The sequence below is a fragment of the Stegostoma tigrinum genome, chromosome 12, assembly GCF_030684315.1.
Source record: "Stegostoma tigrinum isolate sSteTig4 chromosome 12, sSteTig4.hap1, whole genome shotgun sequence".
Lineage (NCBI taxonomy): Eukaryota > Metazoa > Chordata > Chondrichthyes > Orectolobiformes > Stegostomatidae > Stegostoma > Stegostoma tigrinum.
Genome location: NC_081365.1, coordinates 45523013 through 45550192, shown reverse-complemented (window position 1 = coordinate 45550192; position 27180 = coordinate 45523013). Strand labels below are relative to the sequence as shown.

Below are 27180 nucleotides of genomic sequence, written 5' to 3'. Positions count from 1 at the left end.
TAGATCCGCCCAGCCCCACTCACTCACCACACACAATTGTGCCACCCTGTGGCTGTCCATATCTTCTTGCTAATGCATGTTCTTCTATCACACCCATAGCTCCTGTGCCAAAATAATGCCAGCTGATAACAATCTGTGACTTCATCATTCTCATGGTCCCTTAAAGCTGAAAGACCAACAGAGTACCAATGCATGTCAACTTATGATACACCATCCACAAAATTTTACCCTTTCATCCTCGATGCCAATTCATGCTCAGCTGAAAAAAAAAAGTTTCCGAGAATCAATCACAGATCTTTTGATGTTCAAAAAGAACACTCATTGATACAAGCCCATTCAAAACATTTGAATGCCTCCAGATACTTAATCCCTGATAAGAACAAAATTTCTGCTCATATCCTAATATTAAAGACAACAAATCCCTTAACAACCCTATTGGAGCTATCGATCAGACTGTGAATTTACAGACCCCTCTCCCACCAGTGTGATATCTGTTGGTTGTGAATGTAGTCAGCCAATAATAATTCTATAATGATAGCTCTTAGTCTAAACATGACAAACTGCTATTGACACTACAAGCATCATTTCTTTTCCAGTCCATGGTGTTGCAGGGTCTTTTTTTTACAAGAGTACGGAACTTAAATAATTCAACAGCTTGATAATCAATGTTATCTTTCTTTCATGCGCACACTCATTTCTTGTTAAAAGTTACAAGCCTCACAGTGCAAGAGATAGATGGGATTTGTTTGAGGGCTTACTGTGGAGTTCAAACGGCCCTGCTAGGTTCAGAAGTTTCTTATGCTTGAATCAGATCTCATCTTCTGTCTGCTCACTCGTCTTGTGGAAAAATAGGATCTACCAGAAATTTGGGGTCCCAGCCACTTTGGCAAAAGCTTGGAGTCTCCATGGCTCTTAAAAGATCTAGACCCTGTGAGCAAAATTAATGTTAAAATAAAACTTTACATTTGATTGTAATGTAATTTTGAATAGGCAGAGATCATTAAATATCATGTACATGCAAATTGCCTCAATGCGAACCTTGATTGTGTCTAAAAGTTATGAAATTGTGAAGGTCAACTGTGACAATGCTATGGCATTAAGAGGTGTAAAAACACAAGCTGTTGGAAAAGATCAGCAGGTCTAGCAGCATTTGTGAAGAAAAATCAGAGTTAACATTTCGGGTCTGGTGGTTTCTGATTTACAGCATCTGCAGTTCTTTTAAGTTTTTATTAAGCATTAAGAGGTATGTTTTGTCCTGGTTTCCTTGAGAGAGAGATTTGTGGGATGGGTACCAAACAGTCTGAGAAGGTAAACAACTTGATGTGATTTGATTTTATGTATTACCACATGTACCCAAGTACAGTGAAAAGCTTTGTTTAAGAGCAGTACAGGCAGATCATAGAATGAATTAAATCTTCGAGGTATACAGGTTATGTCACACAGGGTAAGCATTTGGCGAGATCAGCATTATTTGAAGATAGAGAGTCCATTCATCAGTCTGATAACAGCTGGAAGGAAGCTGTTCCTGAAGCTGCTGATGAGCATCTTCAAGCTCCTGTATCTTCTGCCTGACAGAAGAGGTTGTAGGAGAACATCACCGTGGTGCAATGGGTCTTTGGTGATGTTGGCCGCCCTTCTGCAGTAGCAAGCTGTGTAACTGGAGTCCGCGGATGGAAAGTTGGCTTCCATGATGGTCTGAGCTGTGCATACCATCTTCTGCAGTTTCTTGCAGTTCTGAGCAGAACAGTTGCCATACCAGACCATTATGCACCCAGTCATTATGCTTTCAATGGTGTAGAAGTTGGTGAGGGCCCTTATAGACATGTCAAATTTCCTGAGCTGCCTGAGGAAGAAGAGGCATTTTTGACCATCGCATCTATGTGCCAAGTCCACGACAAGTTGTCAATTATCATCACTCGTAGGAACTTAATGCTTTCCATCCTCTCAACTTCAGCTCAGTTGAAGTAATTGCCTGCATGTTCTCCTCCTTTTTTTCTGAAGTCAATGATCAATTCTTTTGTTTTGCCGACGTTGAGAGAGGTTGCTCTCGTTGTACCACATCACCAAGCCCTCTCTCTTATTTCTGAGTTCTGCCTTGTTGTTGTTTGAAATCCATCTTACCACGGTGGTATTTTGGCCAACTTGTAAATGGCGTTCCTTTGGAATTTGGCAACTCAGTTGTAGGTGTAGTGGGAGTACAGTATGGGGCTGAGAATGTATCCGTGGACACCTCCAGTGTTGAGTGTTATTGTGGAGGAGGTGCAGTTGTTTATCCTGGCTGAATCCAATCTGTGGGTCAGAAAGATGGGGATCCAGTTGCAGAGGTGAGAGCCAAGACTAAGATCCGAGAGATTTGAAATCAGTCTGGAGGGGATAATGATTTTTAAGACGGAGCTGTAGTCGATGAGCAGGAGTCTGATGTAGGTGTCTTTGTGTCCAGATGCTCCAGGGATGAGTCAGGGGGCTAGGGCAATGTTGTCCGCTGTGGAACTGTTGTGTCAGTAGGCAAATTGTAAGGGTTGCAACAGGCTGGGAAATGACAGTTGACGTAGGCCATGACCAACCTCTGGAAGCACTTCATGATTGAGGTGAGAGCCACTGGGCAGTAGTCATTAAGGTACATTGCATCTGTTTTCTCTAAGTACGGGGATGATGTCTTCTTGAAGATGGGGACTTCGGCTTGTAGGTGGGAGTGATTGAAGATGTCAGTGAATACCACCGTCAGTTGGTCCGCACAGGATTGGAGTGCTTATCCGGTGTCACAATCTGGGCCTGTCACTTTCCTTGGGTTGACTCTCAGGAAGACTGATCTGATGTCTGCAGTGGTGACAGTGGGCATAGGTGTGTCTGGGGCTGTTGGGGCAGGTGACGCTGCACTGGTGGCATTCTGCTTAAACCGAGCAAAGAAAGCACTGAGCGCATCAGGGACAGATGTATCTTTGTCCACGATCTTCCTTTGCTTCATTTGGTATTCAGTAAAGTTGTTAAGGTGGAAGGAGTCTATGTGGTAGGTTTGGGCCTCTAACTTGGTCTGGTAATGCCTCTTGACATCTCTTGCTCTGCGGAGGTCATGTCTGGATCTCCTATATAGGTCTGGCTCGTCCGACTTCAATGCTGCACTTCTGGTCTTCGGTAGGGAATGGATTCCCTGCTTCGTCTAAGGTTTCTGGTTGGGGAACAATTCTTCTTTGATGCACAGTCCTCCATGCATTTGCTAATGAAGTCCGTGATGGTGGTGGTGTGCTCATCCAGGTTTTCCACTGTGCACTTGACTACGGTCCAATCCACTGAGTCCAAGCAGTCCCGGAGACAGTCTTCCATGGCCTCAGGCCAACCTTGTACTATTTTTTGTTCAGGGTCCTCCCATCCCAACTTCTGCTTGTAAGCTGTGATCAGATTTTCTGAAGTGTGGACAGGGAGTGGAGGTGTTTTTGATGGTTGTGTAGCCGTGGCCCAGGATGTTCGGTTCTCTGGAGGGGCAGGAAATGTGTTAGTTGTACTTAAATGTCACCCTCTTGAGATTAGCTTGGTTGAAGTTGCTGGCCACAATGACTAGAGCTTCAGGAGTGTTTGTCTTTAGAGTGTTTGTGGCCGTGTAAATTTTGTCTAGGGAATTCCTCACATCCGCTTGGGGTGAAATGCATAGAACATAGAACATAGAACATTACAGCACAGTACAGGCCCTTCAGCCCTCGATGTTGTGCCGACCTGTCATGCCGATCTCAAGCCCGTCTAACCTACACTATTCCATGTACGTCCATATGCTTATCCAATGACGACTTAAATGTACCTAAAGTTGGCGAATCTACTACCGTTGCAGGCAAAGCCTTACATTCCCTAACTACTCTCTGAGTACCAGGATTGATACTGCGAGGATTGTGGACCTGAACTGTTGCAACAGATAATAGGGATGGCATTTTACAATAACGTAGTCTAGGTCTTGTGTGCAATACCTTGCCAGGCACACTACATCTGAGCATCAGGAAGCATTCCCCACCACCCATTGCCTTACTCAAGGATGCTATGTGGACCATGCAGTGTATGGAGAACACATCAGCTTGTAGGATGCAGTCAGGAATGGCAGGGATGAACCAAGTCTCCTTAAAGCAGTGCACACAACAGTTTCTCAGTTCCCTCTGGTAGGTAAGTTTTTTGATCGCTTAGACATTTGCTCGGAGTATGCTAGGGAGGAGAATCTTGTGAGGCCTTGGTTTTTTTTCCCCCAAAGTTGGAAGAATAGAAGCAGCCTGAGTCGGTGTGGTCAAGTTGTCACAGGTCCAGGATTTTTAGTTGGCTTTCAACAGTTTCTGCTGGGGTGTCGGCAGTCGGATTCACAGGACACAATCCCTACTGGCTGTTTCTCTCTCTCTCTCTCTCAGAATTATCTTTGATGTTCTTTCCTTCTGGACTGGAGAACTATATGAGTTGCCAAGGGCATGTTGCTGATGAACTGCAAGTTTATAGCTGAACTGTCAGGGTGTTGGTAATGAACAACATGGGGATAAATCCCTCTGTGCTCTTCTAGATTTTTAAATGTAACCTACAACCTATATTCATACTCAAAATTTTGATCTAATTGTTGAATATTTTCCAGAATACTGAAATCCAAGGCTGAGATTGGTAAATCAAAATGCCTTGGAAACTGAGCCCTTGCTTGTTTTGAAACTGTGCTCTGTGCATTTAAATTAGCGTTTGACGCCAATAAGTTCATTTCTGATTTTTCAAGACTGTCATGTTGATTTATTAAAGGGTTTTTAAAAAGCAGTTACCAGATGCAGTAATAATCTTTCAATAAAATTGTTTTGCATTAATTCACATGTTATTTTCATTGGTAGGCTAAATCTTCAGAAAGTGTTGACACTCTCCCAATGAGTAACAGTGTGCCCAAGGATCTGGCCAAAGGGAAAAACAATATGCCTAAAATAGCAATTTCCAGATATTCCATTTCATCAGGTGTGTGCATGTCTCAATGCTTTTCTTTAAACATGCAGTAGATTAACAACTCATTATTGCAATATGGCAATTACAGGTTAAGGCCCCAAAAACTTCAAGGAATTTATTTATCCATGAATGAGTATGTCATTACACTGGTGTATAATGTTTCAGCCTCTGAAGAAAAAACACAACGATAAACCACAATGTTGTATGTATTAGTTGGTTTTATGGGTCACTGGGCCAGTTACATATATTGATTTAGTCCTCATTATGCACACTGACCACATTCTGGTAGATATTAATTGAGAAAAACAAGATTTGAAAGAGTAATTGGATTTCACCCTAGAAAAGACATGCCACTGAAAATCGAAGGGCAACTAATGAGAGAGCTGATGTCAATTTTTAATATGTACAGTTCTTGTGAGGACTGCCCAAAGTAAAATTCCTCTTGTTCAATCCTCATTTGTTGAAGCATACTGATCTTAAATATAGTCCTGAACTGTACCCTCCATTTTCAACAGGGTTAGGACCCAGGTGACATGGTAAAACAGAATCCTGAATCGAAGGTACTCTCAGCTTTACCCATCAGAAATACAAATAGAAAATTGTGGTCAGTGTGTCCCAGTATTTCAATTTTCAGATTGCCTTATGGGTGCCTCTCCCTGCTGATAGTTCAGAAAATCACCCCAATTTCTGAGGAGTTACGTGCAAAACCTCGCTTAGTAGGATGGTGGAAAATCATACACTCTACAGAAAAAGAACTTGCTTTTATTCTACAAGTCTATTCTCAAATGATTCTGTTGGCTTCAATGAAAAGCGGAGTCTTTTTGCTGAAAGAAGAGATTGAGGGCCTGTCCTACACCCTAATACTAAGTTTGCCCTATTCAGGACGTGAGCACACACCTTCTTAATTAACTTAACTGCTGTGGATAACACTGTGTAAAACATCATAATGTACTGCTCCTGTCAATATTTTTGAGCATGCACAGAAGAAAGACCTCACAAAGTGTGGGCATCCTGAGAAATGTGCAAGTGGGAGTATCACACGAGCCTAATATTGCTTGCTTAGAAAGCAAGGGATTAGCAACAGTCCTCTCCCAGATATCAATATTCCATTACATATGACTCAACTAATAAATCCTTTACCTTCAATCCCATCTTCACATTCTCCTCAACATTTTGCTGTTAAACATGAATATCACCTGGCACAATAAATTTACTTAGTTGTTTGGTGTAATACGTACAGAGAGAGGGAAAAGTTGTGAAACAGGGTCCACTTCTGGAATACTGTGGACAGTTCTGGTCTCCCTGCTATAGGAAGGGTATGATTAAACTGGAAAGAGTGCATAAAAGATTTACAAATATGTTACCTAGACTGGAGGTTTTGAGTTATAGGGAGAGGCTGGATAGACTGAGACTTATATTCCCCAGAGTGTAGAAGACTGTGAAGTGACTTTATAGAGGCTTATAAAATCATGAGAGGCATGGATAAGTTGAATAGCTATGGTCTCTTTCCAAGGTAGGGGAGTCTAAAACTAAAGCATATAGATTTAGGGTGAGATGGGAAAGATTGAAAATGACCTGAGGGGCAAATTTTTCACACAGAGGGTGGTGCGTGGATGGAATGAGCTGCCAGAGGAAGTTGGAGAAATGGGTACCATTACAACATTTAAAAGGCACATTTGTACAAGAACATGAATAGGAAAGGTTTAGGGGGATATAGGCCAAATGCAAGCAAATGGAACATGTTCAGTTTAGCAAACCTGGTTGACATGCATGAGTTGGACCAAAGGGTGTCTTTCCGTGCTGTATGATTCTATGACTCTATAACAGGCAACGTCATTGTAGTGAATTCATTCTAGGAGATGCTGCAGCCAGTCAAGGCAAAAGTGATCTCAGTTTTCAGTATATTTTATTTAAGACACTTATACATTTTGTCCTGCTCCATAATATTATGTCTGTTTGGTACAGATCGCAGTAGATCAGAGTTGGACCTAAGTGGATCCTATACATCAGGAAACGAAGATTCCATTAGCCTCAGAAGTAAAAGTGTACCTGGAGGTCTCAATGAAGCCATGGTTAGTTGAAAACATAATCGCTTTTTTCATGGATTACGGTTTCTGTAAAATTGTTAAACATAAAATGACCTTCTGAGTGGTTCTCACAAAATTGGAAATCAAACATTTTTCACTGAGTGTACACAATGCACTGGTCTTTTGCATTAGGTTGCTGTGTATGTGGCTTTATGCTAAAATTATTGTTAGTTTAAAAGTACATACTGTTCAAAACAATTCCAGCCTTTGAATAATCACTATAACTCCCAATGAAACCATAAGGCTCCACGCCAATAATTTTCAGCTAGCTCACTGACTGCGGTTTTGTATTGAATCAATACTGGTGGTATTTTAGGGGCTACAACCTAGTTTCTTAGTGACTGGAAAAACTAAAAATAGAAGATTCTTTTTAACTGTAACCTTCATGTAGGTAATGCTAAAATAACAACACAAACATTTTTCAAAAGCCAACATCCCTTATAAAACAAGATAATAAAATGTGAGGCTGGATGAACACAGCAGGCCCAGCAGCATCTCAGGAGCACAAAAGCTGACGTTTCAGGCCTAGACATCATCAGGGGGATAGGGTGAGGGTTCTGGAATAAATAGGGAGAGAGGGGGAGGCGGACCGAAGATGGAGAGAAAAGAAGATAGGTGGAGAGGAGAGTATAGGTGGGGAGGTAGGGAGGGGACAGGTCAAGGAGGTGGGATGTGGTTAGTTGGTAGGAGATGGAGGTGCGGCTTGGGGTGGGAGGAAGGGATGGTTGAGAGGAAGAACAGGTTAGGGAAGCAGAGACAGGTTGGACTGGTTTTGGGATGCAGTGGGGGGAGGGGACAAACTGGGCTGGTTTTGGGATGCGGTGGGGGAAGGGGAGATTTTGAAACTGGTGAAGTCCACATTAATACCATTGGGCTGCAGGGCTCCCAAGCGGAATATGAGTTGCTGTTCCTGCAACCTTCGGGTGGCATCATTGTGGCACTGCAGGAGGCCCATGATGGACATGTCATCTAAAGAATGGGAGGGGGAGTGGAAATGGTTTGCGACTGGGAGGTGCAGTTCTCACACACCACCCCACCAACCTCCGGAGTTCTCACACAACGCCCCACCAACCTTCGGATACAACGCATCATCCTCCGACACTTCCGCCATCTACAATCCGACCCCACCACCCAAGACATTTTTCCATCCCCACCCTTGTCTGCTTTCCGGAGAGACCACTCTCTCCGTGACTCCCTTGTTCGCTCCACACTGCCCTCCAACCCCACCACACCCGGCACCTTCCCCTGCAACAGCAGGAAATGCTACACTTGCCCCCACACCTCCTCCCTCACCCCTATTCCAGGTCCCAAAATGACTTTCCATATTAAGCAGAGATTCACCTGCACATCTGCCAATGTGGTATACTGCATCCATTGTACCTGGTGTGGCTTCCTCTACATTGGGGAAACCAAGCGGAGGCTTGGGGACCGCTTTGCAGAACACCTCCGCTCGGTTCGCAATAAACAACTGCACCTCCCAGTCGCAAACCATTTCCACTCCCCCTCCCATTCTTTAGATGACATGTCCATCATGGACCTCCTACAGTGCCACAATGATGCCACCCGAAGGTTGCAGGAACAGCAACTCATATTCCGCTTGGGAACCCTGCAGCCCAATGGTATCAATGTGGACTTCACCAGCTTCAAAATCTTCCCGTTCCCCCACCGCATCCCAAAACCAGCCCAGCTCTTCCCCTTCCCCCACTGCATCCCAAAACCAGTCCAACCTGTCTCTGCTTCCCTAACCTGTACTTCCTCTCACCCATCCCTTCCTCCCACCCCAAGCCGCACCTCCATCTCCTACCTACTAACCTCATCCCACCTCCTTGACCTGTCCGTCTTCCCTGGACTGACCTATCCCCTCCCTACCTCCCCACCTATACTCTCCACTCCACCTATCTTCTTTTCTTTCTATCTTTGGTCTGCCTCCACCTCTCTCCCTATTTATTCCAGAACCCTCACCCCATACCCCTCTCTGATGAAGGGTCTAGGCCCGAAACGTCAGCTTTTGTGCTCCTGAGATGCTGCTGGGCCTGCTGTGTTCATCCAGCCTCACATTTTATTATCTTGGATTCTCCAACATCTGCAGTTCCCATTATCACATCCCTTACTAAACATATGTAATTTAATGGCTTGGTATGAGTTTAGAGGGAAAAAGAAATGGCCAGTGACTTCCAGTTGTGTTATTTGCCTGCTCAATCCCACACAGCTTTTTTAGACTACCTCTGGACTCTGTTAAGCAGAAACAGCATCAATATGCTACTTATCTATTGTGTACCCAAAGTATTAGACTGAACTTTTCCATATTTAGTTCTTTTTAACTTTTATTTTGAAGTAATCAGCAAAAGAAGCAAGGGCGAAATGAGGAAAAACTTTCACTCACAGAGTGGTTAGGGTATGGAATACACTGCATGAAGTGCAGAGGAAGCTGACACATTTGGGTCATTCAAGAGGGCTTTGGAGAATTATTTGGATAAAACAATGTGTAAGGGTATGTGGGAAAACAGGAATTTAGCACAGGCACAATGAACCAAATGGCTTCCATCTGTGCCCTAACCCTCCTGTGATATTGCAATAGGATAAATAAAGTAATTTTATTTGAACATTGAGAAAATAAAATAGTTTGCAGTATTTGTTCTTCTATCCCTATACATGCCTGTATTTACAGTGTAAAATAAAATGTTAAATAGCTGTATTCAAATCTTAAGTTAATGCAATTTTTGTATAAAGCTGAACTTTAAAATATTAGTACAGTTTCTGTATATTCACTGTGGTAATATGTGACTTTTAGGATTACCTTGAGGAGGAGGAGGAGGAGGAAGAAGATATTGATGACTTGGTCTCTATGTATCGCCCGAGCAGCGGAAGAAGCAGTTTGGGAAGTGGTTTATCTGTGGTAAGTTTGGAATAAATGTGATGTCACTAATTGACACATTTATTATTTATGTATGTTTCTCCATTCTCACGTAAAAATTTTAAACATTGAGGCATTTAGTAGACGTTCTGGAACTTTGGCATTGTTAATGCTCTAAAGAATCAATTTGGTAAACAGTAAATTGAATGGAGCAATGATTTTAAAATGATTTATCCAGGGCCCTTTTGATACTGGAACTAAGTTAAATGATGAAATGAAAGTTTCTTTTTGTCTTCTAGTTATGAAGATTACGTAAAATTTGTCTGTGAAGTTGTTACATAAATGAGGAAAAATGTGACAGTGGTACTTCAGGAGGTGATCATGTCAAATTGAGCTCAGTAAATCTCCGAATTCTTAATACTTCTACTTTATGTCTGAAGTGGGTTTGTACATGGTACCAACTGCACTGATTAGCTAAATAAGTCAAATACTGAGTTTTTGTGTTCATTTCTGATCCCTACAACATAATATTCCGAGTTAGTTGTGATGCTAAATTATAACTGAATTCCAAGTATCAATGAAGGAATGATTTCTGAACAGTTTTGTGATGCAGTGGGGAGGGTTCCTGACTCTGAGTCAGAAGCTCCAAGGACAAATTAGTCCTGAAGAAGGATCCTGACCAGAAACATAGACTTTCCTGCTCCTCTGAATACTGCCTGACCTGCTGTTTCTTCCAGCTCCATGCAGTATTGTTCAAATCAAGACTTGATGGCCATAGATGGTGTATTCATAATGCAACTAGACGAGTCAATTGTCAAGGTGGAAAACCTTCCATTTATGCCTATGGAGATGGTAAGAGTGAGGGACATATCAGGCATGCTTGATGCAGAATGGTGACCATTCAAAGTAGAAACTCTGGCTTTAGGCTAGTGACCAGTTACAGAAGAAACCAGCTAATGTTTGCTTCATCTTTAGCCACTGGTAGAGTTTCAGAAGACTGGAGGGTGGTTAATGTTATTCCATTGTTTAAGAAAGGTAGCAAAGAGATGCCAGGGAATCTGACAGCAGCGGTAGACAATCTATTAGACAGCATACCGAGGCATAGGATCGACCAACATTTTAGATAGTTAGCATGGATTTGTGTGCAGCAAGTAATGTCTGAAAAATCTTTGAGTTTTTTGAAGAGGTAACCAAGAGGATGGATATGGGTAGGGCAGTTGATGTTGTCTATATTGACTTTCCTGAGGCCTTTGACAAGGTCCCATATGGCAGATTCGTGATGAAAGTTATGGAAAGTTATGAAAGCCTGGAATCCAGGGAGATCTTTGGATTGGATTCAAAATTGCTTCGCTGGTAAGAAGCAGAGGGTGATGGTTTAACGTTGTTTCTCAATGTGGAGGCCAGTGACTAGTGGTGTGCTAAAGGGGTCAGTGCTGGGACCTTTGTTATTTACATACTTGATCTGGATATGAATGTACAAGGCATGATTAGTAAGTTTATGGATGATACAAAATCAGGAGGTATCATTGATAGCAAGGAAGGTTATCAAAAATTACAAAAGGATCTTGATCAGATGGGGAAGTGGGTTGAGGATTGGCAAATGCAATTCAATCCAGACAAGTGTGAGGTGTTGCACTTTGGAAAGCCAAACCAAGGTAGAACTTATACAGTAAATGGCAAGGTCCTGAAGATTGTTGTGGAACAGAGGGACATAGGAACATAAGGACATAGTTAATTGAAGGTGACATCTCAGGTGGACAGGGTGGTGAAGAAGGCATTTAGCATGCTGGCCTTCATCGGTTGGGGCACTGAGTATAGGAGTTGGGGTGGTATGTTACATTTGCATAAGTCGGTGAGGCCGAAGTTGGAGTATTGTGTACAGTTTTGGTCACCCTGTTATAGGAAAGATGTAGTTAAACTGGAAAGTGTGCAAAGAAGAGTTAGGAGGATGTTGCCAGGACTTGTAGGCCTGAGTTATAGGGAGACGTTGGCCAGGATAGGACTTTATTCCTTGGAATGTAAGAGAATGAGGGGTGACTTATTGAAGTGTATAAAATCATGAGGGACATAGATAGGATGAAATGCATGTAGCCTTTTTCCCAGGGATGGGGAATTGAAAACTAGAGGGCGTAGGTTGAAGGTGAGAGGTGAAAGATTTAAGAAGGACCTGAGGGCAACTTCTTCACACAGTGAGTTGTGCATATATGGAATGGGCTGCCAGTGAAAGTGGTTGAGGTGAGTACAACAGCAACATTTACATAGGTACATGGATGAGAAGGGTTTACAGGAAAATGGATCAAATGTGGGTGATTGGAACGAGCAAAGTGTGCCAGTTTGGGCCAAAGGGCCTGTTTCCATGGTGTATTACTCTATGACTGTAAAGACAGTATGAGCACAAGCTTTAACTTCCTCATATACATCTCGATGCCAGAAATCTGTGGTTCCTTAGCTGTTTTGAGTAAAAATTGGAGAAAATGGCAGAAAGCAAATCTAAAAAGCACCAAAACTTTAACTTTTTGAAAAAGGGAATATTGTAAAGGAAAATAAGGATATCAAAAAAGAGTAGAAAACCTGAAGTTTCCGAGCTTGCTATTTTGGCAGAAGTAGACTGAGGAAGCAAACACCCACTCAACTAATAATCATGCAAACAAATTGCGAGTACATCAATGAGTTCAAAAATTGCATTAAAGATACTGATAAACAGTGTTATAATAAAGTAAAGGTGTAGAGATGGATGAACACAGCAGGCCAAGCAGCATCAGAGGAGCAGGAAAACTGACATTTCGGGTCGAGACCCTTCTTCAGAAAATTAAGTTTGCACGAAGTCTCGCTGGGGTGTCTGACTGAAAGAGGTTTGCCATCTTATTTGAGTGAGGTTGCTTATAAGCCAACAACAATGAAGATGGAGAAAAGAGAAATATTTAAGTAAGTATTTAGTAAAAACACTGCTGCAGAATTGGTAACAAATGGGCAAATTCAGTCTGACTGATTTGATATAATTGCATTTAAGTACCACAAAACCCGTGCTTGTATGTCTCATTACAAACTTTTCTTTAGAACAGCTACTTTCTCTTCAAAGAAAATTTGTCTTTTATTCTTAACCTTATGTGCAAGTTCCCATTATGCAAAATCCTTGTGTGTGACTTCTTATCGTTTCAAACAGCTGTTTCAAATATGTTAATATTGGAAACTTCCCCTGTGGGTAAATGCTCTTTCTCTTACTGCAATGCTGTATTCTCACTAGCATTCTGCAATGTCTTTGTATTTTTCTTTAATTATCGTCCTGTCCTGTAAAGCATTGCCAGTCAGGCGCTGACAAGAAGTGGACATTCCTTAATGTACCCGATCATGATGCAGAAACCGTGAGTTGCTTTGCTTGCAGATTTATTAAGGCATCTTTATTCGCACTTTTACCTTTTTTGCAAATATTTCTTTAGGCACAGTTATTTGCATTTTAGGTGAATTTTGGGTGAAAAACAGGGAGGTATTTTTAATAATGTCTTAGATATTTCAAAAGGATTAGGTTCTTTTTTCCTTTATGGTCATTTTCTGAGAGTAGAAGCTGTTTTTTCAAGCATATAGACTGTGGCCTTTGCAAAGAGAAAAGCTTTGACATGCTCCAATCACCTGCAGGCTGCTAGATCCTTGATTCTGTTCAACTGATTGCTGAAATGTCAGAGTAAGCTTTAACTTCCTCATATACATCTCGATGCCAGAAATCTGTGGTTCCTTAGCTGTTTTGAGTAAAAATTGGAGAAAATGATACTGTTTATCTTTTTTGTCTTTAAATGCTACACAGTTGCACAAACCCTTACAGATCTGATGTTGTTCCATGGTTCATTGTGAGCACTTACGTTATTTCACAAAAAAATTATGAGCAGCCATTTTTCCAAAAATCGGCTGAGCTCAACAGTAGATCCAATATGAGATAAATGGCATCTGCCATTGTTTTTCTAAAAAGAATGTTCTTCTAGTGTAGCTTTCTCTCTTGCATTTTGTAAGCGCATTCAAATACATTTCAATTGATAAAGATCCTTTAGAAATTATTGATGATTTTTATAGAGCAACATACCTGTATTTAGATGCTGTTAACTGGATTGTACAAAGCTCCAAACAGATGTTAAGCAAATTGAGATAACGAAATCAATCCTGATTATGATAGATTAGTTTATTATGATTTTTTTTCTTGAAATGAGATTCAGCAATCAAGTAAGAACTAGTGTGAATGTGCTTTACTGCCACGGGAAGGGGCATAAATCTGTACCTTATGATTAATATACCTCACTGCCTCATTCTCATCTTAAAAACTTGATAAGTCAGTAATCAAAATCTGAATAAGTTGAGAATTAACCTCTAAACCAGAAACTTGAGTTTAAGACCTGTGGTCCACTTACTCAAGTGAATATTTTTGATGCCAAGCCTTACATGGGAGCCTCTTAGAAGTTCTAGGGAGGTGGAGTAAACTTCCCATCTCGATGCAAAGGAGTAGATACCAAAAACATATTGGGAAACTACATTACTTTTGGCTGTATAATAGCTTGCAGGTCTAGACGCTCAACACTGTGAAACAGTGAATTTATGGCAAAGAAGGAAGCCATTTGGTCAGTTATGTCTGTGCTGTTGAAGTGTGCTACTTTGCTTATATATCACTTTCCCATCCTTGGCCCATAGAATGTGATGAGGATTTCCATCTCTGGCACCTCATCATGCAATCAGTTCCAGAAACCTACCAGCAAAATGCTTCTCAAGTCCTCCACTCTAGTCTTTCCATGCCCAGTGATTATTGAATTCTGTGTAAGAGAAACAGTTCATTCTGATACAATCTATCTAGATCCCTCAATTTAATACACCTCAGTAAATCTGTCCTCATCCTCCCCTGATCCAGTGAAAACAATCCCTGCCTATCAAAACTTTCCTCAATTAAAATTCTCCACGACTGGTAGCTTCCTTGTAAATTTCTACTGTACTGTCACGGAGGTAAATTCATGCATATTTTCCCTGTAATGTGGAGATCAGAACCATTTGCTGACCTCCAGCTGTCATCTAACTTGTGTCTTATAGTTCTAACGCAACCTAGCAGTTCTTATATTCAACACCTAAGCTAAAAAGCAAATCCTGCTTTCTTTCATCTTAAGGAATCTCTGGATATGTACTCCAAGATTCCTTTTTAAAAATCAATTCACATATAATATTCCATCTAGAATATCATTCGTCCTCAAAGCCATGATTCATTCTTTAACCAACATTTTGACTTCCCATCTCCTTTTTGCCCTCAATTCCCTATCTGACAGCCCAGTAACCAGAAATATAGAGTTACCATTCCATCTATTCTTTAAACCACATTTCAGTAGTAGTTAGAATTATCATACATTCACTATCTATTTGTGCCTTCAGTTCACCTGCCTTATTCAATTGTCTCCTCGCAATGAACCATATGCCATTAAATCACCAAACAACTCGATCCTATTTTCTAGCTTTTGTTTCATCTGCCTTCCACACTGACTGATTTTCCATATTTTATTTCCAGTCATTTTTTTTCCTCCCTTCTCAGCTTATGCCCTAGTTGCTAATTCTCTGTCAAGCTGACTCCATCCTTTCCCTCGTTGCTGTAATATTAGCTGCAGCCTTGTTGAGGTGAAAGCAGGAGCGAGGTATGGTTTTTATAGGTCCCACCTCCCACAGATTTAGTCTCAGAGCTTCAAAAATCTAAAGCCTTCCCACTTGCAACATCTCCCCAGCCATGTATTCATTTTCACTGCCTTTTTCTTTTGCACTCACTAGTACTGGCACTCTCAGAGTAGTCTGGAAACTGCTATCTTTTGAGGCTGTTTTAAAATTTCTTTACAGCTCTCAACAAGACAAACTGAAAGCCAAACCACTCTTTCTACCTACGTCATTGTTACATTTATGCACCACAACCCCTGGCTGTTCACCCTTCCCTTCAGTGCCCTGAAGCTTCTCGTGACATCCTTGACCCTGGCACCAGGGTGGCAACATAGCACCTTGGCATCACATCTGTAGTATTATATTGCTTTCATGTCTTTTGTTTTGCTCTCCTCCACGCAGTTCCCATACAACTGTCACACCCATGGTGCTGTGGCCTTAGGTCTGATTTGTGCTGATCGATGGAAGTATTGCCTTTATCACTAATTAGCTATGACTATTGGTAAGAGAGCCGGATGCACTAAGGGACTTCATCACTTGCTCGGTCTACTTTAACTAGTGGTAGTTTACCCATTCCCCCTCGGCTTACATACTCTCAGGGTTTGAGATGACTGCCTCCTCAAAGGTGCTATCCAGGCATATATCAACCTCAGGGCATTGTCGTGATCTGCTCAAGCTCCAAATCCGAGGTCCAACTGGTGACACTGTTTCACATGTTGTCAAGGACATAAGAAGTGTACTGGAGTTCGCACATGACACACAATGTGCATTTGGCTGGAGAGAGGTGCCCTGCCTTGTCTGTTTATTAATGTACTAGCTAAATTGCAAATTTAATCCATATCTCCGAAACAAAATAGGGGAGAAAGCCAGTTCTACTCACTACTGAGGAAAAATAGCAAATCATTGTCAATTTAGACACTAAGAATAAGAACAGGAAGCTGTAATAATCATATTTTACATTTAGATGGATTGAAGAATTTTAAACTTCATGGTTTGTACAGTATACTGGTGGGACAGATGATCTGCCCTTTACCACAGCTGAAACTGTGAATGCAAAACAAGGCAAGTCCAATAAAAAGGCCCTGAAAGATTACCATCTTGCCAATGGATATGAAAACTTAGAGAATTAACTCTGCTTAAATTGGATGAAATGTTTAATTTTTCAAAGATTAACCATTTTATGGATAATATTCGAAGACTCAGTAAACCTATCATAAAATTGCTCAGCCTGTAAAAGTTAGCCATCATTTAATTCCAAAACACAGTGAGTGCATATATTCTCTTGTTATGAATGCAGTAAAGAGAAACAGGGTTTTATCTCATTCACTCAGTGCAGGGCAAATCCTCTTAATCTGTACTGTTGTATTTTATTATGCATATTACCTAGAGTTTTAAAGTTAATTAAAGCCTTTTAACAATTTTTGAAATTTTCATAAGTCTTCATATCCTTAAGCCTGTGCTCATCATACCAAGGAGAAGTATATATGGTTTAATAGCTTTCATCTAGCTACATTCAATTAGTAGATGATACTTTCAAATATGTGATTGCTTTTAGTTGATTTCAAATTCTGTTCTTACAAATATTAAATATGTGCAAGTGTAGTTGTCCATGTAAAGCACAAGCAGTTTTAGATTATTGATTTATCAAAGAGTCACTGTAGGAGGTGAATAAAGAAAATCCATCCATTACAGGCATACATAGTTACAATTTCATACAGGATCTTAATTAATGATGAAGACACTCTAACCTGATGAATCCTGGAATAATCTGTGCAGTACCTAATTCTTTCTGAAATGCATTCACTGGTGCTGCTTGATTGCAAATTCTATTTGAAGTTTTAAACTCGTGCTGTTTGATGAATTCCAAGATACCAGTGCTTTTTGTTCCTTTTTTCAGTTTGAACCATGTTTTCTTGTCCTGCTCCAACAAATTATTTTCTAGATTTAGCTTTATCCATACCACTTTCTATCCAAGACATTTCAGTCTTGGTCTCCAACCTGAAAAGTTCAAGTCTCTCCCCTCACTCCTCATGATTCAGACCCTTGGTTTCAGATATCAGCAATTGCTTCATCTCTGTGTGAACAGATCACCGCTCATATGGCAAACAAAACTGGATGCAGTATTCGAGGTGTGTGCAGCTTGATCATTGCTTCGACTGACTTACAGTCTACTTTTAAAGTACTACATAGTTCAAGATTCTCTCGTTGGTTGCTATTCCACATTGTAATTTTAGTATTCTAATATGCACCAAACATCTCTTCAGTTATTCTCTGGAAATTAAAAACTGGGAGAGGGGAATGCTGTCCTATCACCTAATTACACCCATGGATAAATTCATAATGACTCCAATCAATTGGATTTTAATATAATCATCACAGTGAATGGAGGTGATCACAAGAGGCTTGCATCACCTTTTATATTTGGGAAGGATCACTACATTTATGGGGCAATCAGAGCAGCATTCACTGTTCCTAGGAATACAGCCACCCAAGGCCCAGGACGACTGAGGGAACCAGGCCTTAGATGTGTAATGACGAGGGGAATTACAGATTCACAAAGAGAGGAGTCTTCGGCAATAGTAGAGGACGATTCTCAACAGGCCCCCACTTCATTATGCTGGGTTCCTTGAGCAGGTACAGACTGCCTTTGAATGATGGGACCACATATAAATGCCCACTTAAGGGTCTCAATTACCACCAGGAAAGAAGGCCTTCCCCCCAGGGCCAGAAAACTGCCAAGGCGATAAATTGGGACAGCAATAAATTCTGCTTGTTGAGTGCTGGGGTCTACTAAGACCCCCCCCTTTTCAATCCACTTAAGTAGTTCACCAGCATCTGTATGTTGCTTATTTCATATCCTCCATGCAGTACTTCATACTTGGTTGTATTAAATCTGAAGTTTATTCACCAGACTAATTTTACCAAGTTACTCTAATTTCTGAGTTACAGTCTTCATTTCCGCTGTCCATGTGTTATTCACACATTTGATCACTTTGCTTTGCATTTCTTAATCAAGTTTATTGTGTAAATAAAGTAGATAAACCTGGTACCCGTACCACTGTATGCTACCTGCTGTAGTCATGGCCATCGGAACCCAGATGGCTTGTGTAGATTCACTGTCACTAATCCTACTAATTGGCATTAGTTTAAGTTATTGATACCAAATGAAGAAAGCTACTCTTTCGAAGTCATCAGCAGAAGGGAGGCTTAGTCTTTATTAACAGTCTAAAGGAGTTTATTACCTAGTACTTGATAGCTATTTGCATTACACTGAAAAATTACTTGAGTCCTTAGTAAGAATTGAACTTACACTCAAGACTAAGTGTGCACTGCTGTTAGCTACGAAGATTGAGCTGGAACCGAACAGGAACAATCATTTATATTCTAATTGCAAGAGCCTCTCATATTAGGTAACAACTTCAGGTATTAACTGTGTTATACAACATATCCCAGGGGGACCCCCATCTGTACACATGTCTACATTCCATGATCACCTGCACTGACCCTCTCCCATACCCCACCACCTTCATCCTAGTTTAAAACCTCTAACAGATGCTTGTTACATTCTATTAAACAGCTTGCAGAATTTGCACTGATTCCTCGTGGACTTTAAGTTTGACTTGTCGTCTCTCTGGTGGAACGCTATCAAATAGTTTTTTTTAAGTTTAAGTAAACTATGTCGTAACCAGCAAAATCTATAGTGTAACTATACTTTACAAGTGGTAATTTTGTAATGGGAGTAATCTTTTGTGTTTACATTAATAAGCAAACTGGCTAGACTTGACTCATTCTTTTAGAAGCACAAATATATCTATATAAATCACTTCAATCAGAAGCAGGAGTATCTCACTAAATCAAACCTACTTTAGGGTAGTTTCATAACTATTCCAGTGTTGAACCCAAAGGGATAGATGAGTAAATGCATTTAAATATTTTCACCTCATTCATATGATCAACTTGTTTAAAAAAAAACTATTATTTACCAGTCCCAAGTTGGTTCTACAAATTGGGGTTCTCTCATTGGTAAAAGGCAAGAGTGAAACTGGAATTGTGGTCTGGCCTAGATTAGTCATTCAGTAAATTGTTATAGTTATAACACTTTCCTGATATTTCAGTTCGTCCTTGGTGGGTCTGAGCATTAGGTGAAGGGATGATAATCATAAATCCCTCATGTAATATCTGATCAATTTACACTGTTTATTTGTTTTACTTTGTAGACCAGTTTAAACAGTATGATAAGTGTTTACAGTGAAACAGGAGACTATGGCAATGTGAACATCAGTGGGGAAATCCTCCTTGCAATCAATTATAGCTACAAAAGCGGGGCATTAAATATTATTGTGAAGGAATGTCGCAATTTAGCAATTGGAGATGAAAAGAAACAGAGAACTGATCCGTAAGTATTATTTCTTTCTTTTTGAAAAGATTGCTTCTGAGGTAATCACCAGAAGCAGTGATCAAATAGCAGAGACAAACCCTAGTTACTAATTTGCTCAATTTCAAGTGTGTTTACGTTCCAAATCAGAACTAATCAAATTCTTCATTTCACCAACAGCTATGTGAAGACTTACCTCCTCCCAGACAAATCTCGCCAGAGCAAGCGCAAGACTAAGCTCAAATCAAACACAACAAATCCAGTTTACAATGAAACATTGAAGGTTTGTCAATCTGCTCCTTTTGTGAAATGTCAAATCAACAACCATCTCCATTAGAAACAAAAACAGAAGTTGTTGGAAAAGCTCAGGAGGCCTGGCAGCATCTGTGGAGGGAAAATCAGAGTTAACATTTCAGGTCTGGTGACCCTTAGAACTGATAGTAGCCAGGAAAATGTCAATTTATAAGCAGAAAATAGGGAGGGGGATGTGATATGGAGTAAACGAAAGGATAGGAAGCCGTTCAGTTTTTCAGTGTAATTCAGCACAATTTATTTGGACACTCATTGGTGCTTACTTGTCTCACCTCTGACTATTTACATCAGTGTGTATCCTTATTTATTTACTAGGTGTATTCAAATGTCATTTTAATGCCTAATATGGTGGACAGAATGTGCTTGTTAAATTCATATGGCGAGCGTGTCTTTTACCATACTAGGAGAATGTTAAAGTGGAGACATTCAGGATTCTTCCCTAAAACACACTCCAGAACCCTTTGCTCATCAAACGGTGGAGCAGGGCTGAGGAATCTTTTATTTTATTCTCTCATGGGGCATAGGCATTGTTGGCTGGGCCAGCATTTAGTGCCTGTCCCTGGTTGCTCTTGAGAAGGTGGTGATGAGCTGCCTTCTTCAATTGCTCACAGATAATGGGAACTGCAGATGCTGGAGAATCCAAGATAACAAAGTGTGGAGCTGGATGAACACAGCAGGCCAAGCAGCATCTCAGGAGCACAAAAGCTGACGTTTCGGGCCTAGACCCTTCATCAACTGCTGCAACCCATGTGCTGTAGGTTGACCTGGAACACCCTTGGGGAGGGGATTCCAGGATTTTGAGCTAGTCACAGTAAAGGAACAGTAATGTATGTCCAAGACAGGATTAGGAGTGGATTGAAAGGGGAACTTGCAGATGGTAGTTTTGCTAAAGGTCTACATCTACTCTTAATTCAAATGAATGTGTACACATTTATAACTTCATAAGTGCCGGGGTTCAGATGCTACTTTATAACTGATGTTTATCTAGTTTGAATGCTGTTACTGTTTTAAAAAGAATTCTTGAAACTCTATATCAAGGCAGATCTCTATCATTTAATCACATGGTAGAGGTTTACCTAATGGTCAGAGAACTAACTTGGACACAAGCATTTTGTTTGCAGTGAATAGTTGAGGGACAGCTAAAAGTAAAGTACATAAAATAACATGTTTTCTGAGGTGTCTTTGTTTTACTAAGCTTTTAAAGCGAAGCTCAGAAATCCAAATTTGAGAGCACAAGATTAACAGAGCTTCGATAACCCTGGAAACTCGTGGCCTCAGTTGGTTGGACAGCTGGTTTGTGATGCAGAGTCATGCCAACCTTGTGGGGTCAATTCCTGCACCAGCTAAGGTTACTATGACAGTTCCTTTCTCCTTACCCAAGGCATGGTGACCTTCAGGTCAAACCACCACAGATCATCTCTATCTGATGAGATTGCAGGCATATGGCCCTCTGGGATAATAGTAACTTTACCTTTAACATCCTATAAAATCAGAAATTTGGGAAGTTAGAATAAAAAAATATCATTGGAACTTAATATTAGATGCATTAACAGTGGCTATATGGTGTAAAGCCGCACTTTAGTACTAGAGAACTTTGAGCCATAGTTTCAGAGAAGTATCAAAACTGCTTTGCCTCTTTTACAAAAGACCTCAACACTTCTGCTAGAAGATTCTGATTAGAAATGCGGCATGTATCTTAATTGCAGCTGTGCCCTCACAGTGCAGAATAGTCAGGAGAAGGCATTTCATGGCACTTGTTGCTATAATCTGCAATTGAAATAGCCAGCAGCCTAGACAGCCCCTTGAAGGTGGGAGTCACAGGTGGACAGGGTAGTGAAGAAGGCGCTTGGTTCATGCCTTTATTGGTCAGAGCATTGGTTAGGCCACTTTTGGAATACTGCATTAAGTTCTGGTCTCCCTGTTGTACCATAGATGTTGTTAAACTTGGAAAGGGTGCAGAGAAGATTTAAAAGCATGTTGTTGGGGTTTGATGGTTTGAGCTATTGCAAGAGGCTGGGGCTGTTTTCCATGGAGTTGGGGGCTGAGTAGTGACTTTATAGAGGTTTATAAAATCATGAGGAGCATGCATAGGGGGTAGGGGAGTCCAAAACCAGAGGGCATACGTTTAAGGTGAGAGGGGAAAGATTTAAAAGGAACCTAAGGGGCAACCTTTTCACGCTGAGTGTGGTGCAAATACGGAATTAGCTGCCAGAGGAAGTGGTAGAGGCTGGTACAATGATAACATTTAAAAGGCATATGGATGGGTATATGAATAGGAAGGGTTTAGAGGGATACGCGCCAAATGCTGCCAATGGGACTGGATTAGTTTAGGATATCTGGTGGATGTGCAGTTTTGGTCTCCACATGATAAGCAAGTGTATAGAAAAGATTCACTGGATTGGTTCCTAGGACGAGAAGTATGATTTGAGATGAAAGACTAAGTGAATTGCCCGACATATGGTAATTTAGAAGAAAGAGAGATGATCTCATTAAAACATTAAAGATCTTCAGAATCTTTTTAACAGTAAGGATACTGAGCAGTTGTTTCCCATGGATGGGGAATCTAGGACACAAGCAGAGCCTCCAGACAAATGGCTACTAATTTAGGGCTTCCACATGGTTAAATTTCTTCATTCAGAAGTTTGAGAATCTTCTGAAATTCTCTAGCAAGAGATCTGTGAATCCCCCATCATGGGCAGGGTGAATTAAGGCAGATCAATCATGATCATTTTGATTTGCAGAACATGTTGAGAAGGTCTTAGGGACAGGAGTTGACCATATTTCTTCTGTTCCTATGAAACTGCATATCACAGATCAATTGCCCAATGGCATGACTTCAGTTCCACTGATTATAGTTGAATATGAAAACTAGGTGCTTATCAAGTCACCAGCTGTATGTCAAAACAAGAGTCAAAATCTGCTCATTGTAGAGTGTAGGGACATGTTCAAGTTGTAAGATCTAATTGATGAAGTGAGTGAATTGCTTAAAAAGGCAAGTGCAGCTCAAATTAGAGAGGGGATTTGTGGATTTATTTGAGGAATACAAGTTAAAAGTGTGAAGACATTGTGATTCTAGGACATGCATCATGCATGAAAATTTCAAATGCGAAATTGCAAGATAATGCATATGTTTGTACATTTCTTACATTGGAGATTTTTGTTTTAATGTGGGTTATAATTTCCTTTAGGGTAACTTGATAGCTTCTTTCGTGTTGAATTATCTGGCTTAGCTGACTTGTGATTTCATATTTCTATATAAATCATTGAAGTTGGCAGCTCAAGTTGCGAGTGGTTAATAAAGGCCAGGATGCCAGATGTATTATCAATTGGGGCATAGAGGACAAAAACAAATAAATGATGGTAAGCCTGTATAAAACATCATCAGTTCAAGTTCAACTAGAGTTTACATCCAATTCTGAACACCGCAGTTTATAAAGCCACTAAACAGGGGGCATTTTTAAATTTAATTTTTTTTTAAATAAACCATTCATGAGATGTGGGTGTCACTGTTTAGGCAGCGTTTATTGCCCATCCCCAATTGCCCAGAGGGCAGTTAAAAGTAGACTATATTGCTGTGGGTCTGGAGTCACACGAAGGCCAGAACAGGTAAGCATAGCAGTTTCCTTTCCTTTAAGGGACGTTAGTGAACCAGATGGGTTTTTCACAACGATCGACAATGGATTTATGGTCATCATTAGACTCTTCAGTTTGTTGGAATTATCTGCCATGGCAGCATTTGAACCTGGGTCCCCAGAATACTCCCTGGGTTACTGGATTAATGGTCCACAATACTTCCAGGAGTCAGAAACATCAGTTATGTCAGACTGGAGAAATTGAGACTGGCCTCTTTAGAGTGGAGTGTATTGAGGAGCAGACTTGATAGAAGGGATGTGGATAGACAAAAAGAAACTGTTCCCTTTGTTAAAATGATCAAGAGTCAGCAGGCACAGATTTTAAAGGTAAATGGCAAAAGTAGTAAATGTTTTACAGAAGTGAGTGGTTAGGACCTGACGTGAACTCCCCGAGAATATGATGGAAGCAGGGTCCATTGAGGCATTCAAGAGGGAGTTGTTTTATTAGGTGAAAAAGAAGAAGAATTTTCAGGGCTCTGAGGAGAGTGGGGCTAAGTGAATTGGTCTTCCTGAGAGTCAGCACGGAACAGAACTAGTTGAATGGACTTCTGTGTTATAACTAATCCATAATTATATACAGAGAAAGCAGAATGAGTGATGAGGCTTGAAGATACACTTTTAGATAAATCTTTCAACATGATTCAGTTATGGGTTATACTCATGTCTAAGATTATAATTTTTTGGACTATATGGCCATTAATGGCTAATTGGAGAGATATTTAAATTGGATGAGAAAATGGATTGGAGATTGTGGATTTACCATGATCTAGTGAGAAGATTTGTAGCTCATGTTGAGGTTCTGGATGAGAGTTTGCTCGCTGAGCTGGAAGGTTAGTTTTTAGACGTTTCATCACCATTCTAGGTAACATCATCAGTGAGCCTCCGATGAAGCACTGGTGTTATGTCCCACTTTCTATTTATCTGTTTAGGGTTCCTTGGGTTGGTGATGTCATTTCCTGTTCTTTTTCTCAGAGGATGGTAGTTTGGCTCCAAATCAATGTGTTTGTTGATGGAATTCCGGTTGGAATGCCATGCCTCTAGGAATTCTCGTGCATGTCTCTGTTTGGCTTGTCCTAGGATGGATGTGTTGTCCCAATCAAAGTGGTGTCCTTTCTCATCTGTGTGTAAGGATACTAGTGATAGTGGGTCATGTCATTTTGTGGCTAGTTGACGTTCATGTATCCTGGTGGCTAGCCTTCTGCCTGTTTGTCCAATGTAGTGTTTGTCACAGTTTTTGCAAGGTATTTTGTAGATGACGTTTGTTTTGCTTGTTGTCTGTATAGGGTCTTTTAAGTTCATTAGCTGTTGTTTTAGTGTGTTGGGTTTGTGGGCTACCCTGATGCCAAGTGGTCCGAGTAGTCTGGCAGTCATTTTGGAAATGTCTTTGATGTAGGGGAGAGTGGTTATGGTTTCTGAGCCCGTTTTGTCTGTTTGTTTGGGTTTATTGCTGAGGAATTGGCGGACTGTGTTCATAGGGTACCCATTCTTTTTGAATACACTGTATAGGTGATTTTCCTCTCCTCTGCATAGTTCCTCTGTGCTGCAGTGTGTGGTGGCTCATTGGAATAATGTTCTAATGCAGCTTCGTTTGTGGGTGTTGGGATGGTTGCTCCTGTAGTTCAGTATTTGGTCCGTATGTGTTGTTTTCCTGTAGACGCTGGTTTGAAGTTCCCCATTGGCTATTCGCTCTACTGTGATATCTAGAAATGGCAGTTTGATGTTGTTTTCCTCCTCTTTTGTGAATGTTATGCCAGTAAGGGTATTATTGATGGTCTTGAATGTTTCCTCTAATTTGTTTTGTTTAGTGATGACAAAGGTGTCATCCACGTAGCGGACCCAAAGTTTGGGTTGGATGCTTGGCAGAGCTATTTGTTCGAGTTTCTGCATTACTGCCTCTGCTAAGAACCCTGATATCGGAGATCCCATGGGTGTACCGTTGGTTTGTCTGTAGGTTTTGTTATTGAAAGTGAAGTGGGTGGTAAGGCACAGGTCCACTAGCTTGATGATGTTGATCTTGCTGAACGGAGGAACAGGCTCAAGGGACCCTTTGATCTAGTCCTGCTCCCATGCCTAATGTTAAGAGCTATTAATTGAGAGCATGTCTTTGACAGCACATTATGAAAACAAATGCTTCTGTCTGTAAATTATGTCACTTTTGTCATCGTTCTTGCAGTACGTCATTAGTCACTCTCAATTGGAGACACGAACTCTCCAGCTGTCAGTCTGGCACTATGACAGATTTGGACGTAACAGTTTCCTAGGTGAAGTGGAGATACCATTTGATTCCTGGGATTTAGAAAATCATGTTGAGGACTGGTTTCCACTGCAGCCAAAGGTAAGCTTTGAAATAGATGATTACACAATAGAGTCACCGTTCCAAACAGTGAGAAAAATTAGAAGGAAGAAATCAGGGCCATAGGCAGGTTTCAGAACCAAGTGGTCAGAGCTCAACGATCTACTCACTCACTTGCCTTCGCAGCCACATTGATGCATTTTGTCAAGGTTTCCAGTATAGATTTTAAAACCAATAAAAGGTGATGCAGTTTGTTTTAAATTGTATAGGAATTCCTGTGGTGATCAATAGTGATTACCACTTGATGAATTCTTAGTGTTCAAATGCAGAAAATATCAAAGGACTTGTTGAGCATTATATTATTTTTAATAGCAATGTTGGTCCTTTTTCTTCACTTCTCTTCTGTAGGCAAATACAGCATTGGAATCCTCCAGTACCCCATCTACATAGATGGTCTTGAAGAATTCCAATCTTAGCTGAATATCTGTGTAGTTGTTGCATCAATGTACCATTAATTTGAAATGAAAACTGCATTTTTCTGTATGCAAGTATATTCATATTTATTAGTTGAGTAAAACATGCTGCAGAAATAGAATATGTTCTACATGTATTTGGCCTGAGCACTCCAGCATTCCCTGATACCACTCTTCATAATTAGTAAACATTCTATTACTTGCTTAATGCCATATAACTAAGCAGAAACAAATGATCACTGTTCTAAAACTAGCAGTCATGATTAACGTCATTAAAATAATAGTTAAATGTAAAGTAATAATTATGCATAGTGATTGAAACATCTTGTCTGAGTTTGTGCTCCTTGAGATGAAGGATACTAATATGAGGAAATGGAACACAAATCATTTTGATCATAAACTCAGTATTGTGCAAGCCAAATGTCACATTATTCTGCACACTAGACTTCTCCCCCCAGTACTGTGCCTTTTGTTCCAGCCTCCAATGAGAAATGCTTATGCTGATTTAAATACAAATTAGAACCAGATTCATTTTATGGAAGTAAACAC

The 27180-nt window shown here is 40.6% G+C and overlaps 1 protein-coding gene across 3 annotated transcripts in view; it reads left to right on the top strand.

The window, feature by feature from the left end:
* The window catches only part of sytl5 (synaptotagmin-like 5), a 178816-nt gene that overhangs the window by 141289 nt on the left and 10347 nt on the right, over positions 1-27180 (top strand). For 2 of the 3 annotated variants that reach the window (XM_059650317.1, XM_048540619.2), the window contains exons 8-14: positions 4836-4953; positions 6907-7013; positions 9820-9924; positions 13179-13244; positions 19764-19942; positions 20102-20204; positions 26039-26200. In XM_059650317.1, the coding sequence (XP_059506300.1) occupies positions 4836-4953; positions 6907-7013; positions 9820-9924; positions 13179-13244; positions 19764-19942; positions 20102-20204; positions 26039-26200 (840 nt within the window). The remainder of the gene's footprint in view (positions 1-4835; positions 4954-6906; positions 7014-9819; positions 9925-13178; positions 13245-19763; positions 19943-20101; positions 20205-26038; positions 26201-27180) is intronic. The other variant, XM_048540620.2, reaches the window with a different exon arrangement.